General features: G+C 41.8%; 1 protein-coding gene across 3 annotated transcripts in view; it reads left to right on the top strand.

Annotated features, from left to right (window-relative positions):
• The window catches only part of LOC134219417 (homeotic protein proboscipedia), a 100138-nt gene that overhangs the window by 33699 nt on the left and 45761 nt on the right, over positions 1 to 20678 (top strand). For all 3 annotated transcript variants that reach the window (XM_062698158.1, XM_062698151.1, XM_062698142.1), the window contains one exon: positions 17157 to 17314. In XM_062698158.1, coding sequence (XP_062554142.1) covers positions 17157 to 17314 — 158 coding nt within the window. The remainder of the gene's footprint in view (positions 1 to 17156; positions 17315 to 20678) is intronic.

The following is a 20678-nucleotide window of genomic DNA, read 5'->3' as shown; positions in this document are numbered from 1 at the left end:
GGAAATGCTGGTGGCGGAAGCGACCGACGCAGTAGAAACTTGGATGAATGGAGGCAAGCTGTAGCTGGCTCATCACAAAACGGAAGTGATGCTGTTCAGCAACTGCAAAGTAATCCAGCGGATGCAGATTACTATCGGACAGCACGACATCCCGTCGGTGCGGACTCAGAGACATCTTGGTGTGATGATTGATGACCGGTTGAACTTCAACACCCACGTAGACTATTCCTGTGAAAAGGCGGCTAAAATGATCAGTGCGTTAACAAGGATCATGCTGAACGTTGGCGGTCCGAAAGGCAGCAGTAGGCGTCTTCTGGCGACAGGATCATCCTCGATACTAAGGTACCTGGGGAGCTGCGCTCAAGACGAGACGTAACCGGAGGAAACTGAATAGCGTGTTTCGTCTAATGGCCATTCGAGTCGCGAGTGCGTACCGAACCATTTCGGCGGAGGCAGTTTGCGTTATCGCAGGAATGGTTCCAATCTATATAACCCTATAGAAAAGGATATCGAGTGTTACCAACGGAGAGATACCAGAAATGTGAGGAAGGCGTTGATACTGGACTCTATGGTGAAGTGGCAGCAGGAGTGGGACACTGCGGATAATGTAAAGTGGACCCATCGGCTCATCCCCAATGTGTCGACGTGGGTGAACAGGGAGAATTGTTAGGTGAACTTTTACCTTACACAGTTCCTGTCCGGTTGATTCCAATATGTGTACCGGTGTCGCCATGCCTCATCGCCGTTCTGCACGACGTGTGTCAACGTAGAGGAGACTCCAGAGCATGTGGTATTCGACTGCCCAAGTTTTGCGGAGGCACGTAGAAGAATGCCTGCCATAAGGGCGGACAACATCGCAGAGCGAATGTGTCGCGATGAAGGTACGTTGAATGCGGTAAGTAGAGTCGTGACGCAAATACTGTCAGAGCTGCAGCGTCAATGCAGAAGAGACCAGCAAATGAGCGTCGGTTTGCAGGGAAATCCAGCACAGTGAGCAGTGTTTGTGATAGCAGAGAAAAAACTCGACTGGTTAGGGAAAGAGCTTACAGTAGACTAGTTTATTACCTTTTTAAAAACGCAACGCTTACTTTTCTAACATCCCCCCTTAAGCGTAAAGTTATATAACACCTAGCTTCTTTCTGTCTTCGGTATGCTTCGGACCAGATAACGATTTTGTTAGAATGTCCGCCGCTTGAAGTTCAGATGCTACGAAGACCAACTTGATGGTTTTGTCTTCGACTTGCTCCCGTACGTAGTGATGTCTTATGTCGATATGCTTGCTACGTGCCGAGTAGCCAACTTCACGTTCTGCCAGGTTGATGGCACTCTTGTTATCGCAATGGATCACCAAAGCACCGTTCGTCCAGTGAAGCTCACGCAGGAAGCTTCTCCACGAAGACCAACTTGATGGTTTTGTCTTCGACTTGCTCCCGTACGTAGTGATGTCTTATGTCGATATGCTTGCTACGTGCCGAGTAGCCAACTTCACGTTCTGCCAGGTTGATGGCACTCTTGTTATCGCAATGGATCACCAAAGCACCGTTCGTCCAGTGAAGCTCACGCAGGAAGCTTCTCCACCACATGGCCTCTTGAGTCGTCGTTGACAGAGCCATGTACTCCGCTTCGGTTGTCGAAAGTGCAACGGTAGATTGCCTCTTCGAATTCCAGCTGACAACGCCACCACTCTCCAGAACGCATACCCGCTTACGGATCGTCGTGTATCGGGATCGTTGCCCCAATCTGCATCGCTGTAGCCATGGAAACTCGTCTCTCCGGTCCGTGTGTACGTAAGCTTTTCGTGCTTCGTACCTCTCAAGTACCGAAGTATCCTCTTCGCCGCTGTCCAATGCGCCGGTCCAGGGTTGCTTCAAAAGCTGCAGACCAGACTTACCGCATGGCTGACGTCCGGCCTGGTACACTGCGCAACGAACTGCAATCCTCCTACAAGTTCTCTGTACGGAATGTTCTTCATATTCTCCTTCTCTTCTTCAGCTACAGGGCACAGGGCGCTGATTCACGTCGAGGGGAGTTTGTGCAGCATTGCAGTCGACCATATTAAACTTCGCCAACAACTTGTCGATGTACTGTTCCTGGTCGATTGCCACAACGCCTTCCGATCTGGTCACACGCAATCCCAGCACCTGCTTGACCGGTCCCAGATCCTTCATCTTGAATTCCGAACATAGTTGCTGCTTGATCTGGTCTACCAACCGCTGATCGTTCGAGAGAATTAGGAAATCGTCCACGTATATGGCAATGATGACGACATTCCCTGCCACCACCCGATAGTAGACGCACGTGTCACGCACTGGCCTGTTTCAGACCGTACAGCGCCTTCTGTAGCCTGCAAACCTTCGTCGGTGCTCGATCATCACGGAACTCTTCCGGTTGTTCCATGAAAATCTCTTCATCGTCCAAATCGCCCTGCAGGAAGGCAGTTACTGCGTCCATTTGATGCACCACCAGATCCAACTTCGCCGCCAGTGCAAGTAGGTAACGCACCGTTGCGTAGCGAACGACAGGCGAGTAGGTGTCCGTATAGTTTACGCTTTTTACTTGCGAGCAACCCTTGATCACAAGTCGCGCCTTGTACTGCCCAATGGAGCCATCCGCATTCATCTTGACCTTGAAGACCCATTTGCTCTTCAACGCTTTCCGCCCTGGGGGTAGGTCGACCATACGCCATGTGCCGTTTTCGCTTAACGCACTCATCTCGCTCTCCATCGCTTCGATCCAACGATCTCGATCGGACCGTCCCAGCGCTTCCCGAACGGTTTCTGGATCGTCTTGACTCTGTGGACAATTCGACTCCGAAGGTTTGCTGTTTCTAATGGAAGCTGTGATATACTTGCCTCCGACTGAGCGCTCCCAGTCACTGTGCTCAGAAATCTGTTGCAGACGAACATCTTCTTCTTTGGAATGTGACGGGAGCGCGATGCTGTTTCCAGGTGAGTTGCGTCGTCCCGTTTGGCTGCCACAATCCTGTGAAGAAACAAGCATCTGAGGAAGGACACTGTATGTGACCCTAAAATCAGAATACTTGCCTGGTAGTTGGCGCTCCCTCTCGCTGCGCCTCGGAGTAGGATGATCACTGTCTCGAATAAGTTGCGGAGGGAGCGCGGACGGTTGGACTGCCTGTAGCCCTTGCTGGTCGGCCTCTTGTTCTTCCTCTGCTTCCGGTTCCAACTCCGCGGTCAGAATATCGTCATCCTTCAGATCAACTGCAACTGGCTCGTCCTCTTTGTTGCTGATAACATCCACACCGATGTATTGGCTGTGCTCTTCTTTAACCTCTTGGTTGTGGTAGAATTCCGACAGTACGATGATGTCCCGACTAACGAAAACCGTTCCTGTTGATGGGTTGAAAACTCTGTGCCCCTTGGTACAATCCGGATAGCCAACCAAAATGCATGGAATGGACTTCACGTCCCACTTCTTCCTTTTGCCCTTCGGTACATACGCCATCACATTGGAACCAAACACTCGGAGATGAGAGAGGTCTGGCTTCTTACCGGAAAACATTTCCAACGGTGTTGCTGGACTGCCCTTCGTCGGAGATCGGTTCGCTAGGTACACTGCCGTGGATGCAGCCTCTGCCCAGAAACGTTTATCGAGCCCCGAATCCGCCAACAAACAACGTGCTTTCTCCTCAATCGTCCGGTTCATCCTCTCCGAAGATCCGTTCTGTTGCGGGTTGTACGGCACCGTCCTCTCGTGCCGTATTCCGCTCTTCTTCAGGAATGTTTGAAACTGCTTACCCAGATACTCCTGTCCATTGTCGGTTCGCAAACATTTGATCTTCTTCCCCGTCTGGTTTTCAACGTAGGCCTTGAACTCTTCAAACGCACTGAACGCATCAGATTTCGCTCACGGACAGAAGATTGATTGCAAGGTCTGGAACACATAGCACGTTAGATATATCGAGATCGGTGTACGTACCTTCCACATCGGCTTCGAGCTTCACGCTTCTAACAGCCGCCACAGGAATCTCCGTTGCATTGGCCATGTAGATTGATTCGGATGTCTTCTTGGGAGCCACGAGAGCCGCTTGGGATCTGCAAATGTGACGCCCCGCTCCAGAGTCCAGGATCCAGTCTTCCGTCTGATGCACCGGCTTGGGCAATGCTAGCAACGCCACCTGCTTATTACGACCAGAACCTCCGACTGCTTTGGATTTTTGCTGACACTCGGATGCGAAGTGCCCTAGCTTCTCGCACTTGAAACAACGTATGCTGGATTTGTCCTTCTTGCTTACGTTCTTCTTCTTGTTACGTACCAGCAACGCTCCGCTCGAATCACCGGAACCGACATCTTGATCACGGCACATCTTGTAGTATTTTTGATTTGACCACGTCCGCCGTCAGATTGAGTCTTGACGCATCCAGTCCCATAATCATGGGCTCATATCTCCTTGGCAACCCCATCAACAGGATCAGCGAAAGCCACTCGTCGTCCAACTTAAATCCAATTTATTCGAGCTTGTGGCTAGTGGACATTATCTCGTCCACGTACTCCTCCACAGACGAACAATCTTCAAGCTCCAAACGAGTCAGCTTGCGAAGCAAATTTATCTTCCGAGTTCTTCCGCACTCCTGAAAAGCTGTTTTCAGATTTGACCATGCTTCCTTCGCTGTCTTCGCCTTTTGAACCAAGCTGTAGTTGTAGGGTTCAATGCTGAGGCAAATCGTCGAAAGAGCGCGCTCCGAGAGATCGAAATCCACCTGGGTGCCCTCCGAAGGATCCACGGCCCGCCACGTTCCTTCGCGGATCATTACCATACGCATGGTGAACGCCCACGAAACATAATTGTTCCTTCCTTTCAATTGGAGTCGGCACCGAGTGGAGCGACATACCACCACCCAGAAACCTCGAAACGCCATCTGCTTGTCCGCCTCCTGGTTGAATGTCTTCAGTTCCGCCGATTTGATTTCCGGAATCACTTCCACCTGCTGCAGCGCCACTACTTTCGTTTCCGGCTGGATTTCCTTTTTCACTGTTTGAACGTCTCACGCCGCCAGCCATCTTCTATTGATTTTAGAATCTTGAAGTCTTGAGGTGAAAAAATACTTTCGGCTTGTTGATCGGCCGTTACTATGGTTACTTCTGCTAGCGGCCCATAACCTGATAGCAGAGAAAAAACTCGACTGGTTAGGGAAAGAGCTTACAGTAGACTAGTTTATTATCTTTTTAAAAACGCAACGCTTGCTTTGCTAACAGTTTGGTCTCGGGTCGTCGGGGCGCCAGCGAACCGGAAGTCTTCTGCCAACCGGAATCGTCGGACTGACCTCGGCACTCAAACTGCCAACCTGCTGAAGAAAGAAGAAGTATGTATGTAGGGCACCGACAGTGCGGACGTCATCCATCACCTGAAATGTCGGATCACCTCTGCAACCCGAAGATGAAATCGGCACAATGCGCATTCCCTGCGATAGCCGCCGGTAGTCGGGACACCATCAGTGCGGAAGGTTCCTTCACCGGAACTGGTGGACCACCCTCGACGCCGGGGGAAGTCAGGAGGAATCGAATGAGGAAGTTTGTGGGACAGATTTTTGATGACCTATAACCCTTGTAAAAAAACACTCACACAGACGCAGACACACAACAGTCAAACAAACATTGTCATCATAATGGGGCCCTCCTTATTATTTATTCAGACTAAGGCCGAAGTGGCCTGTGCGATATGTAAGAGTCTTCTACGTTCGGCTCGGTCCATGGCTACATGTCGCCAACCACGAAGTCCGCAAATCATCTTCCACCTGATCGATCCATCTTGCCCGCTGCGCACCTCGCCTTCTTGTGCCCGTCGGATCGTTGTCGAGAACCATTTTAACCGGGTTACTGTCCGACATTTTGGCTACGTGCCCGGCCCACCGCAGTCGACCGATTTTCGCAGTGTGAACGATGGATGCTTCTCCCAACAGCTGATGCAACTCGTGGTTCATTCGCCTCCTCCACGTACCGTCCGCCATCTGCACCCCACCATAGATGGTACGCAGCACTTTCCTTTCGAAAACTCCAAGTGCGCGTTGGTCCTCCACGAGCATCGTCCAGGTCTCGTGTCCGTAGAGGACTACCGGTCTAATGAGCGTTTTGTAGATTGTCAGTTTGGTACGGCGGCGAACTCTGTTCGATCGGAGCGTCTTGCGGAGTCCAAAGTACGTACGATTTCCAGCCACTATGCGTCTCCGAATTTCTCTGCTGGTATCATTTTCGGCAGTCACCAGTGAGCCTAAGTACACAAATTCCCTCCTTAGCCTAGCCCTCCTTAGCCTAGTATTAAGATGCGCGACAATGAAGGAAGACCATTGCCGGTCTAGGCAATTTTTGGTTTGTAAATTGTCTCGACTTCCCTGGGCATAAAAGTATCGTGATTAATTGATTAATTATTTTAGAGCGTCTTAGGGGAAATGCTACAAGGTTAAAAGACTATGGAAGAATAATAGTCTTTTAACCATAAAAGTATCATCTTGTTAAAACCTTCCTCTTCGTCTTCTTCTTCTTATATGGCTCTACATTCCAACTGGAACTTGGCCTGCTTCTCAACTTAGTATTCTATTAGCATTTCCTCAATTATTAATTGAAAGATTTCTATGCTCGCCATTGCATGAGTAATACGATGAACTAAAAATTTTTTTTTAGTCTTTATTAAGGTGTTTCTTTAATCTACAGACTAAGTTCAACACCGGGATGAACTAAAATCTCTAGAAGTAAAAATACAAAAATATACGTTTTCCCATACTAATTTCCATACAAACTTCAAACGCGATGCGGAAAGCGAGGAAGCAATCAATCGGGCCCAAATTCTGCACAGTTGTTTGGGACCCAGAATGGTTTTGAAAAACCATTGATTTGAAAAAATTGACGCCCCACTCTAATAAGTATATACCTTGTGTGGCAATTACAATGCCCAGGGAGTCGAGAATGTTTCCCACCAGAAAACATCCTAGGGCGGACCGAGAATCGAATTTGCCATCTCCGGAATAGCAACCCTACGCCTTTGAACAAAAGGTTAATTGGAGACCCATCGTGTTAGCATCATGACATACGAATGCAAAAATGGTAACTTGGCTTAAAAACCTCGCGGTTAATAACTGTAGAAGTGCTTAATGAACACTAAGCAACGAGGCGGCAATGTCCCACACGGGTAAAAATCTGTTCCCGGAAATGAGAAAATAATTCATAATTTCATGAATCCATCGTGCTTTATGAAAATACACCATGAATTTAAATCATGATTTCATGATTTATTTGCGCGTAACGCAACCAATGGATTTAAATTTGAGTACACTAAGTGAGAGTCCGGCGTGCTACCTCTCAGCTGTTCTGACTTCTTGGGAAGGGAGTGTTCAAAGTGTAATAGGTTATGCTTTTTGTCGAATGATAAGGATTGCGTAGTACCATGAATAATGTTCCTGAAATCATGAATCATAATCATAGTTTCATGCAGAGTGTATGTAATTAAGAGTGGTAACATGTGCCGCATTTGACAGTTCTCCTGCTCGTTTGGAACACGATTTTGTATGGGAATGACAGATAAATTTTGTTCCAATTCTGACAGTGTCGCCACTCTTAATTACATACACTCTGGTTTCATGAACTGACCTGATTCATGATTTCATGATTGTTTATTCATGATTGCGGATGCATTTGTTTCGGTGCAGTGGGGGATGTAATGCCAATAAGAAGAAGATGGTCGTCGTAGTTGTACAAAAAGTTTAAATTTGTGTCGATCATATTGCCTTTACGTTCACGGCAAGGCAAAAATATTCATCCACCCAACCAACTAGCTAGAATGAGCATCTCAACCGTAAGAAAGAAAGAAATAATAAAAGCTGCCGCACTTACAAACCTGGGTGCTGCGCATAGAGCCGCTTTTCTGCGCTCAAGCGAGTAGAGGAATATTTTGAAATCACTCTCACAAACAAAATAATTTTGCAGTTACTTGGCTGTCGAACATTACCCGCTCTTCGAATTTCTCTTTCCACGCTGCATGAGGGCGCACAAATGCGCTAGACTCTACATGACTTTACGATTGCTTACATACATCAGCTGCTAAATCTCAAGAAATTTTTTAACGAGTGCTTTTTAGTTGCATTCCTACTAGTTTTCCACTCGAAATATAATGTGAGAATATTTGTTACAAAAAATACAAAACTCAAATAAAGTTTATTTTTATTTTTTCCCAAAATAATAACAATACTTCTCAATATTAGATCAGAAACGAACATAACCACAATCTTCAATGTTTGGCTCCGGCACAATAGAAAATTTTGGCTTCAGTTTGACAACCAAATCGATTCTATCCGCACCACCCAGTTACAAACACCATTTTTTACCTGCATTAATTTTACTGCTGAGAGGCGAAGAAATGCTGTCCGCAGCAACTTGGAAAAAAAAACTATTAGGCTTCAACGTTGAAGCCGAAAGAAAAAGCAATAAACACATGACGATAGTTGGGATGTTTGCATGAAAAATGAACGCAAATAACAGGTTGCAGAAAGAATAATGATTTTTATACATCATATTTGTATCATACGTATATGAAGGTTCATGGAGGTACAGTGGTGTAGTAGAATAGCATATGGTAGGAAACACAAGGAAGTCAATGGTAATCCACTTGTAATAAAGACTGGACTTTAAGGGATATTGAATTAAATCTTAAATTAAGACTTGCATCGACAATGTCTTGTGCCATTTTGTTGAATATATTAGGTTTTATTACATCCCTAGGGTGAGATCCTATAATTGTACAACTATCCAGGATATGTTGGTTGATGTATCGTGAACAAAAATGTTATCGTTTATGCTTCATCTCAAAACTCCCTTATTCATCTTAGAGTATCTGTCCTTATATACATCTCGTTAAGTCAGCGTGTACATAAGAAACATCAATAACTCGAAGTAAAAGCATTTGATGATCAATTAACTACCAAGACTTGACTTGCTAACATTTAAAAGTTGACTTTATATCAAGAAATATTATAGCTTCCTTCCATAATTGATTAAAATCTCACAGATTTGTACCGATTTCCATTTCGATTTTCGCGACAACTCGAACAGGGTGTTGGCAGCACCCTCTCAGATTTCAATAAAACTTTCTGGGCAAGTAGACATTGTCTCCAAAAGCCACTTTGCATACGTACTTTGTTTTTCCAAAAATAATGTGGACCATCTTTTGGAAGGGCCTAAATTTTTTGCTATTTTTTATCAAATGGATATACAGGGGTTGAGCGAAAAGGTTGAGATAGGCAAAATGTTGTCAAAATTTAAATCAGCATAACTTTGCGTAGAATAATCCGATATTGATAAAACCAGGATCATCGGCAGCGGATAGTCTTCTCTTCGAGTATTTTGTCCCCTTCCGGGGATGTTCCGGGTTTCCCGAGGGTATGTTCGAAATGCATTTTTTTAAACTTTTACTTCCATCATTTTTTTCATTATTTCTCCAGAAACTAGAACTAATATGCCGACCAATGCTGACTGTAGATCGGGAATCCTTAAAAAAAATCGCAGAGATATGGCCTTTTCCGTAAAAACGGTTCCGGAAACATAATGTAATGATATTAGATAGGAATAATGCGAATATGGGTCCTAACTTCATGGCTTTACGAAATGATGATTACATAAGCATTTCCAGGATGATAGTGTCCACTGCCGTCCCTATAGAAGGTTCCAGGGGCCTTCGAAGAGAGGCGGTTTTGGAACCATATGGAACCATGTTTTTCCATTTCATGTGTTTCCAATGTGTAACAACTTCTGGTTGATCTGCGAAAGTGACATCAATTCAGGGTGTATGAACAATTCCGGATCGTTTTCACGGAAATGGCCATTTTTCTGCCTATACCTGACGGATTTTCGATCTGCAGCCAGCATTGATCAACACATAAGTTCTAGTTTCTGAGAGAAGCATACAATATGCTGTAAATAAACGTCGCTGTTTGGAATGGGAACATAATACTTGAAGAGTTTATTCGACCGATGGTCCTATTTTTTTCAAATCGGATTATTCGACGCTAAGTTATGCTGATTTGGATTTCGAAAAAATTCTTCCTATCTCAAACTTTTTGTCTAACCCCTGTAATTTAGCTTAGCTTTGACTGACTACACATATCTATGGTTGCTACTCCGAGATTAACAGAATCAGTGAAAATACACAAAGAATGAACTGAATGATTGACTGGGATTGTTCAAGCATTCTCAGTGTGCAAGTTTCAGTGACTCAAATGTTCAAATGATCTATAACGGCGTCGGCCACGTCCTTTTGGGTTCAGTTAGATAGAGGGAAGGATTATTAGTTAGTCAGTAGGCATCGTTGAATCTGGATTCACTCGGATAAGCGGTACGACTGTGCCATTCTTTTTAACAAATGATTTTATCTAACAATTATGCGGGAGCCCAATGCAGAACAAACTAACTATCTGCACACCGAATGAACAATACTCAGCAATCATGCCCGGTTGCATGAGCAAACTATTGAAGATCGCGTTTTGGTCGACCCAACCGTCGCAGCACGCAGTACTTTCTTGCCCGATAGCTACTGCAAACTATGGAATATCGCACTTATCTCGTCCGGAGCAAAGTGCAATACAAGCGCATGATAAACCGAATATCAAATAGATATTTTTTCTTCTGTTAGCGACGAATAACACACGCACTGTATTTACTTGCCCGTTGGCTAACATACATACACACACAGACATCACCTCGATTTATCAAACTGAGTCGAATGGTATAAGAAACTTTACTATCAGATGTTCCTGTAAAAAGTTCGTTTTCAGAGTGAAATGATAGCCTTCCGGTGCAACTTTGTTGTACGAGAAAGGCAAAAAAAACCGAACAGTTTATAATCCTCACACGTGACCTCTATACCCACTTCCGTCACCCAAAAAAATTTTTTTTGTAAGGATGTATGTTTTTCCGGAATCATGACTAATATATTGGTCTGTTCAAATATTACGTAACGCGGAAAACATTGTTTATAAGAACCCCCCACCCCCTCGTAACAATCTGTAAAAAATTTAGAACTACCCCCACCCCCATGCGTAACGCGTAACAAACACATTTTTTTTGAAAAAAATCTTGTTTTTGGTAGAATTTGAACCACGATACAATAAATTATTATTTTTTGTGTATTTTATGCTATTTTGAAGAAAATAACTATTTTTTGAAAAATTTAAATATTTTTTTTCATTGTTACGCGTAACAATTTCTCGAAGGACCCCCCCCCCCTATATTTTGCGTAACAAATCGTAACAAAAATAAAACAACCCCCCACCCCCCATTGCGTTACGTAATATTTGAACAGACCCTGTGACAAATTTGTTTTTCTTTATTTTACCCAGTTACTCTTAAGGCTCAAGACTCCTCCACAATGTTTTGAAAATTAATGACTGTATCGCTTGCTTGTAATAGTGATGCAGTTGGTAAGAAAAAGTGCAGCAGTGATAAATAAATTTTGTTTACAACTGGGGTGGGTGGAAATGGGGTGTTAAAAATATGCCAGCTGATACATAATGTTGCCAGACTTGACGAAATGTTTATTTTATATCATAACACATGTTCACGGTGTATCAAATATATGGGTATTTATCGGTTTACAAATTTTTATACACCTCTTAGAATGTAACAGAAGCTTACATAACATGTTTAAATATTTATTTCTGCTTGATTTATGCAATCCGACAAACAGCAATGATTTTTTCCAATAAATAAATCTGGCAACGGTGAAGAGATGATTATTTTCTTGTGTGTGCACACCTTTGTTTGCGTGTTAGCTAGCATATACGTTGTATTGTTCGAATTGAATGAAGTTGCTTCGCGTAGATTTTGTGCTCATCATTTCACTTATTGCGCTGGTGAATTTGAGTCCTCCGCATTTTATTACATTCACAATACGGTCGTCAAATTTGTCTCTCACCTAGATTTTTGGAAAGCAGTTTTCGACAGTTTTTGGACATGGAGTGAATTAATTAGTGTCCAGGATTAAAGAAAAATGTGAAGCTAAGTTGGTGAATAGTTTTTAGCAGTGATAAAATCACGAAAACAGTGGGAAAAAATCAAGTGAAAAATCAAGTGGGTGTGTATGTGTTTGATCCGAACGTTCGAGCGTTAGTATGCGTTCGATGAACATACGAAAGTCGGCCGAAGAAAAAAGCAGTTTTCAAAAACGTTCCAGCAATTTCTCAGTAATTGCTAGTTTTGATAAGTGAAAAATTAATATGGAAATGCCATGAATATATTATGATGGAGGGTAAGTCGGTAAATAGCCCCGAAATATTAAATTTATTTCAAAAGTGCATTAGTATTGGTGCGGATTCGAATAAATCATCGTCATTATCGGATTGATTACGGTTTATAGAGCCTTAAGCCCATAGTCCGATATGGCTAATTTTCAATATGAAACAATGGTATAGCACAGACAAACAGACGTAACTCTTCATATAAATTGTTCGAAAAATTATAGTCATACCTTTTTCAGAGAACACTACTGCCATCTATTATCAGAATCGCGAGAAACACAGTCGACCATGATTATTTCCCATTTGACGTTTCCTCCTAACGCATACTTCTATATGAATCATCATCATCATCGTCATCAACACATAAAACATTCAGCAGCATATACACTAATTGAATGTCAAAGCAATTGAGCACTAGCGCCTCTCTTGGCACAATCGCGTAACACAGATGAATTTCAAAACAACCGTTCAACACGTAAACGATGTTGAAATGCGAAGTGTTACGTCTGTTTGTCTGTGGGTATAGTATTCTGCGTCGAATGCAACTTGTTGCGAGTAAATTGATTAAGTATTGCAAATTTTGCGCCGTGTTCGACTCCCATGCAGAAAATATTGTCCCACCAAAATATGTTCCCACCAGTTTCTCCATAAATGGATGACGTCTCAACTGCAAGAAAGAGCTTTTGGGGTGTGAAAAAAGGTGCAAGAATGATGTTTTGGGATTGTGCTTTCGCTAATTTCTATACAATTCGACGTGTGAGAATTTGTTTTGGTACTTCGACAAATTTGCACGGTAGTCTATTCTTCGGTGAGAAAAGCAATATAAGTGCTTGAAAAATGAGTGACACTTTTTTTGGGTGAGTGCGCACAGACATACACACACAGACATCACCTCAATTCGTCGAACTGAGTCGATCGGTATATAACACTATGGGTCTCCGGGCCTTCATTTTTAGAGCGAACATATAGCCTTTACGTATAGTTAGTATACGAGAAAGGCAAAAACCCTGATCAATCCACCTAATGATATCGGTGACTTTCGGGTGTATTATGGAAAAATAGTATTTTACCATAACTTCTGAGTCCATAGTCCGGTCCAGCCAATTTTTAATATGAAATGATAAGACACGATTCCCATTCGAATGCAACTTGTTTGTTGAGAATAGGTACCAAAAAAAATGGTTGACTATTACACACTTTTTGTACAAAATATAGTATTTTGACCATTATTTCTGATCCCAAAGTTTGATCTAGTTTATTTTCAACAGAAAGCAATGAAACTTTCGTGTCAATTTCCCGATCTATCCCAATTTCAATAGAAAACAATGTTAAGGGTCCCCCAGACCTTTGCGGTCGTCTCGTTGTTCGTGTCGGTTGTCATATCATCGAGCGGTCTATCATCGTTATCTCCATCATGAACTACATCAACGTTCACATTGTTAAAATACGCGAAAATCCCGGCGGATTAACTAAAATAAACTTTTCGCGTGGTGATCGCGGTCGTCGCGGAATATGCGATCACAACAAACAATTTCGATGACAGACTGAATGACGTCTTGTCAAATAAACGTCAGAATATTATCCCCACCCTGGACTTGCATGCAACATCACTAGCAATATTGGATTGTACTACAAATGATTATGAGTATAGATAGTGGAATATATAGATGAGCGAAGATAAATCCTCTGTCTCCAAACGAACTGTCAAACGTGTCTCCAAACGAGCATGACGTCACGATTTCAATAGAAACGTTAAGGGCTGTGACGTCATATGCGCGTGTGCACGGGCAAAAAAATCGACTCAGCCATGCTTTCGCTCATCTATAGATTCTACTATCTATAATTATGAGTAATCAACACAAACCAAAATTGGTAGAAGTGTTGCCAGAGTCACTGGAATATATTGTAGATCCAGTTGAAAACCGAACTGAGCTCTCGCGACAATCGCATTTTCTCCCATTTCCGATGCTCCCCTCCCTCGCGATGCAGTTGCGACATTCGGAAATGGGAGAAAATGCGATTGTCGCGAGAGCTCAGTTCAGTTTTCAACTGGATCTACAATACTAGTTGAATTATGGTCAACCAGTAGTGAACAACAAGACGGAACGCATACCTCTTGAGGAGAGCCATCGTCCGTTGCGGCGCTCTACCGTTCATGTGTATTCGACGGGAACGAAGCGAATTTCCCTGCTTGGAAATGGCGGATTGAGCACCATCTGAATAAAATGCGTCTGGTGCATACGCTGTCGAGGACTCCCGTGGATGAAGAATATGCCAGAATGTGCTTGGAGCGAAATCCGAAGAAGAAGCAGCAAGGAAAGAAAAAATGAAGAAACGGATGGAAGAATGTATGGACGCTCTAGACGAAATAGTGCTGATGGTGAATAATAAGGTTTTAAATCAATTGATTGGCCTTGATTATGCGAAGCAAGTGATGGATATGTTGGTCAGCACATACCAGAAAGTTGGGACTGGGGAATAGAGGTAATTAACTATAGAGGAAGATTGTCGCTGTCATCACTGGCGAAACATCTTTTGCTGCTAAATGTCAACAAAGGAAAAATGAGTACGTTTTGTCAGATAGGTACCCAACATGTTTGGGGACGATAACAAAAGGAACCGCAGCGACAATCGTCCCCTATAATTTATTACCTTTATTGACTGGGGCAATGATCACGATGCGAGATCGTCTATTCAATCTCATCGTCTATTCGCGTTAATTTGTTTAATATTGATTTTTCGTTAAAATTGAGATCTATCCCTTTAAATTTTGGAAAAAATGATGTTCATAGAATATTTCATCCATCAGGTAAGTGGTTGCTAAAAAGTGGACCAATAATTCGGGATAAGCATTATTTTTTTTATTTTTTCATAAACGACGCTAATGCCAAGTTGGCCCAGGCATCTTATACGATCACGGAGGTGCTCATCGGGTGAGACCGGCGCTGTCTATAGCCAAATACCTAAAAAGCGCTTACTTTGGAAAATGTTGATGGATGTTGGATGTTGACGGTATCAATGGAGATAAATACGAACAGTTTATCAGGACAGCATAATGTGTATAGCATGTGTTATATGTTTTATTTTTATCAGTGTCTGAAAAACAGTCGCTCTTCGTAGAAAATCCTATAAAGATCAACCTTACCTCTGCAAAAAATATGTTCAGATTATGATATCCTGGCCGTTGATGGCTGATTACAAATTACGATAAAAAATGTACAAAGTGTAACATGCCGTGGTAATAAAAACTAAAAAAAAAACACCAGCCTTTGAACTATTTTCTATTTTTTTTAATATATTGAAAAAAATTTGACAATATAGACTTTTTCGAATATAAAAATAATATTCCTACATTTCTACCATCTGATCATTGTGTTGAGCTCATCCTCAAGCCATATGGAATATCATTCGGTTTATGTTTCCATAATCATCCGATTCATGGATGATGCGCATATGGATGTTTGTCATCCGGCACCGGAAGTAAGCGAATGCGAATCATCCGAAAAGCGAATGGCAATCGTTAAGGGGCAGGAGCGAATCAACAAGCAGTCGATTTAGAACGAAATAATTGATTCAGTGTAGATGATAATAAAACATGGGAAGTGGTCAACTACAAAAATAATATCAAGCCAATACAATCAAATTGGGTCTTCACAAGGAAAGAAGATGGGAGATACAAAGTAGAGGCCTTGATAAAAGAAACACGAATCGGCATGTGCCGCCAATCGAACCGTCAAAAAACAGCAGCCAATCGAACAAGAGACCTGTCAAGCAGCCAAAACATCGGCACAAATACTGAAAACGGCTCAATTCAATTTATTAGCATTTATGAATGAACAAATCTCGCTTAACTTCTCAAAAGGACCTAAGTAACATTTTTTTCATGAATTAATTTAAGTACTGCAATCGAAAGCTTTCATGTTTTTCTGTTAATTGCGCTATTCAAATTAATTCATGGAAAAAATGTTACTTAGGTCCTTTTGAAAAGTTAAGCGAGAAATTTTGAATGCATTTTACATTTGTTATGCAAATCAATGATAGGTTATGAAATTCAATTGCTTTGTTTATTGGATTGTATTGTCATGTGATATGAGCACATTAATTTTTTTTAAGTCTTTATTACTTATAAACACATTAAAACACACTTAAAGCACATTAAATAGTGACATGTAAAATTTTACCTGGATAAACCGTTTCTTCCTTTTCATGTGCTGTTCTTTAATTAAGAAGATTGGCTGCAGTGTTGGAAGAGTTACATTTTCTATCCGCGTTTCTCTTATCGAGGTCTCCAAAGCAAGACTTGAAGCAAAGGGATGTTCACAATGCCCAGGGTTTGACTACAGTGAAACATTTGCAGTAGCAAAAATGAACAGCGTCCGAGTATTATTGGCTCTTGCAAATGAATACAAAATGCTTGTTCACCAAATGGATGTACAAACGGCATTTTTGTATGGTTTTTATGAAACTTCCAGCAGACGAAAAGGGTAAAGCGAAGACTGTTCGTTTGCAACGGAAGTTTCTAATTTTCACAGCACACAACATAAATGAGACATAAAATACAATGTGACTCTCTCAGTCTGAGAAAGTTGGCACTAAGTGAAGGACAACACTGGCATGCCATGGCAGAGCGAATGTGTCACGATGAAGATACGTGGACTTCTATAAAAAGTTCGTTTTTGGAGTAATCCTAATCCTCAGTACAACTTTGTTGTACGAGAAAGGCAAACATATTTAGACAACAACTACTTCATCTGTGCATTTAATTGCAATATGTTAAATATCAGTGCCTTTGTCTTCACCCATTCTTATATATTTCTAGACTGCTATCCAAATGATTCATATATGTTTCTGTTCAAATAATCTTGTATTTACTGTTGTCTAGAATTGATCATTTCAATTGTGTGCATTTAATTTTAGCTGAATTCGTGGCTGAAAATGGATTACCAAGACGATTACGAACCGCGTATACCAACACCCAGTTGCTGGAATTAGAAAAGGAGTTCCATTTCAACAAATACCTTTGTAGACCTAGAAGGATAGAAATAGCTGCCAGCTTGGATCTCACAGAAAGACAGGTATGCAATTTGAACAAAAAAATGTTTTATTATTTTGGTAAGAGAGTTCCCAGTCAACATTTTGGTACGTATAACTGTTGATATAAGATATTATATAAGAATCAATTCTCGCGCTTAGTTTCATAGGGGCGTAACTGTATTGATCGATTTCTCTTAATCGATTATATATTTTGTAAATAAATCAATTGTTTCAAAAGCTATAACCGTAATTATTGATTCTGGTGCAAGATACAATCATCCTTTATCACACCAAACCATTAAATCATCGACAAACTAGCGCAATTCGCAACGCCCCTATGAAACTAAGCGCGAAAATTTAATCGTATATAATGCACAGATTTGCTATATACGTAGGTACCAAAGTGGAGGCGATAGAGGTACAAACGAGTTTTGTAATACGATGTCTCTGACTTCAGATGAACAGTATTACGATTTGACATAATAAGGGAAAAAAATTACCAACGACAAGTCTCAAACTTGTGACCTTTGGATCTACAGGTGGATATTCTACCGGAGTACCACGAAGGCAGGGCCGAATTTAGCCGGAAGGGTGCCCGGGGCCGACAGTTTGTGGGGGCCACAAAATGTACAAAAAATGTTGGACTTGGTACATTAGATTTGTGGGGACCGGGGGCATCCCGGATCCCCCTAAATCCGGCCCTGCACGCTGGTCATCTTGAAGTCAAATGGATTTGTGTCTAAGATAATCTGAGTAATTTTTTTTAATTAGTAAACTGCTTGATGCTGTTGTATGTCGTTGAAACTGAAATAGTCCACTTCGAGAATCTCCATATATTAGGCAACGGACAGCACAATCACACCATCTTGCGTCACAAAAGGCAACTAACGTCTGAAAACGATAGCCAAGGGGTGTGATAATTGAAAAAATTACAATAATTTAACAATTTTTCACAATTTGAATTACATTTTTCAAAATTTAATTATTATCATATAGATATCAAAATGGAATCATATAATGATTTATAGCACATCATTTAGGCATGTCATACTGCATTTTGCTTCATACGTTTGAACACCCCTCGACATGTCTTTTCACTACATTGCTTGCATTTTGTGACACCGCGATGCTACTGTGTTGTCTTTCGAAATCAGCCAGAGTGTATTGTTAATTCACTATATTTGATACAACTTCTATCGAAAATATTCTGACAAAGCGCGATATTCAATGCGACTTTGTTTTCAAATGCGATTTTATGTGTAGTTTGTTATACGATATGTGGTTCACTAGATTTATATAACCATCTTGTAATAGACGCAATACATACAGGGGCCCTCCTTAGCTGGGTTCAATTCCCGGTCGGTCTAGAAAATGTTCGGCTTTGAAATAGTCTTGACTTCTCTGGGTAGAAAAGTACCATCATGTTAACCTAATGGTATACGAATGCAAAAATGGTAACTTGGATTAGAAACCTCGCGGTTAATAACTGTGGAATTGTTTAATGAACCACTAAGCTGCGAGGCAGCAGTGTCCCAGTTGGAGCGTAATGCCAAAGAAGAAGAAGAAGTACATACGGCGGCGAGCACATCATATTTACTGACTGAGATAATGAATAGACATTAGCATTGAGCCATTCGCACAAATGAGAGTAGCATCACTTCTGTCCGATACCATTAGTCCGTTGATTTGGGACTAATCACTTCAATTCGACGTGCTGGATCGATTGGGGTATACGTAAGTGACTCAGAACCTTGTAGAAACAGTTCGATTTTAGAGTGATATGTTATAGCTCTTACGCATATGAGTAAAGTAACAACATAGCATAGATTATGAGCATCATTTTTTTGTCTTCAAGACCAAATAATGTGTCCCAAGTGATTTTTTTGACGCGCTGAATGCGAATCTATCCGAAATCCAAACGTAAGGAGATATTTATTTATTTAATATTTATTTATTTATTTTACATCTGAACAGATGACGATCTCGGTGGTCTAGTGACTTCCGCTTCTGCCTTATAAGCAGGAGGTCATGGGTTCAATTCCAGGCTTGTCCCTTTCCTACTTTGTATTTCTATCTTAGTTCTTTCTGTGTTTCACGTTATACCAAAACGATTCCTACTGTTATAGCCTTCCATACTAAAAAAAAAAAAACTCACGTAGCAGCTATGAGAGGTCGTAGAGTTGTAACAAAGTTACAGAGAATATCGAGCTTAATTTATATACACGTTGAATAAAAAAAACCAGATCCCACTTTTCGCTAAGCTAGTTAAACGATATCTTTTTAAAACAACATAAACGCTCCTATTGGTGGGTTTTTAAGCCAAAAATTCAAATCTTTCCTGTAACAACTTTGCTGTAAAAATCTCATCACTAAAATTGATAGCGATTAACTGCATCAGGTTCCATTTGAACTGATGAGGGCTTTGTTTCGTAGACAATAGATTTATAACGGGGGCGTTGCGTCGGCCTTGAAATTTTGATAAAATTCGGACGATCAAGGAAATTCAATTCGATCGGTGAGCAGATTAGAAGTGATTGCGATAATTAAAGCCTAAGCTAGTAAAAACCAGTGAAACCGTGATCGTAAGTCGTTCGAAAAAGTCCGTGTACGGAATTTCAAGTAATATATATATTCAATTAATTATAATAAATGCCATTACAGTTTGCGAAACAGAAGTGGAATCAATTTAAATCGGCCCAAGAGTGAAAAGTTTTCAAAGAGCAAAATTTGAGTCCAGGAAAGCTAGTGTAATATTGTGTAAATAATAATCTGAATAATGATAATTATAGCCGAGTCCAATCGAGGATTTAGGAAAACTTAAAAATTAGGCTGTGCCATAACACCGCCTGTGCAATTATTCCCACGAGGTGCAGGTAATTAAACGAACTTTGAGATGATCTATAGGAAGATAACGATGTAATGCGAACGTTTATTGTATTCCATTCTTTTGAAGGACACCACCATCCTTCAAGTGAAGGTGCGAGTGTAGCGCGTAGTGATCAGCCACACTATCTCTAGAGACAGATCAGAAGCCCGGCGGCTTGTAGGCTCACCTCGTCGTCGAGCCCGTTTCTGACTCTCGCGCGCCCTGAGCCAAAGGAGGTAATCCACGCTTCTATTCGGAATTATTCGAACGTCATTCACCGAATAAACCGACGTTGGCCTCGGAGGAAATTTAGGATTGGCATCGAGTAACCAGACCCACACTTACACTAATACCAACGCCGTCCAACAGAACGAGCTTTCTTGTACGTTGCAGCTCAACCGTCTTCGCTAAGAAGACCGTTTTCGGAAAAAAGCCCAGGATTGACGGGATTCAGCCCACTGCGGAGGTGTGCGCTGTTAGTGAACGGAGAGCGAGAAAACTGACAGCACTGAGAGCCTAGCCGACTGGCCCGTGGCGTG

This window comes from Armigeres subalbatus, chromosome 1, assembly GCF_024139115.2.
Source record: "Armigeres subalbatus isolate Guangzhou_Male chromosome 1, GZ_Asu_2, whole genome shotgun sequence".
NCBI classification, from domain to species: domain Eukaryota; kingdom Metazoa; phylum Arthropoda; class Insecta; order Diptera; family Culicidae; genus Armigeres; species Armigeres subalbatus.
Note: the sequence above shows the minus strand (reverse complement) of the source record. Positions and strands in the feature narration are given on the sequence as shown.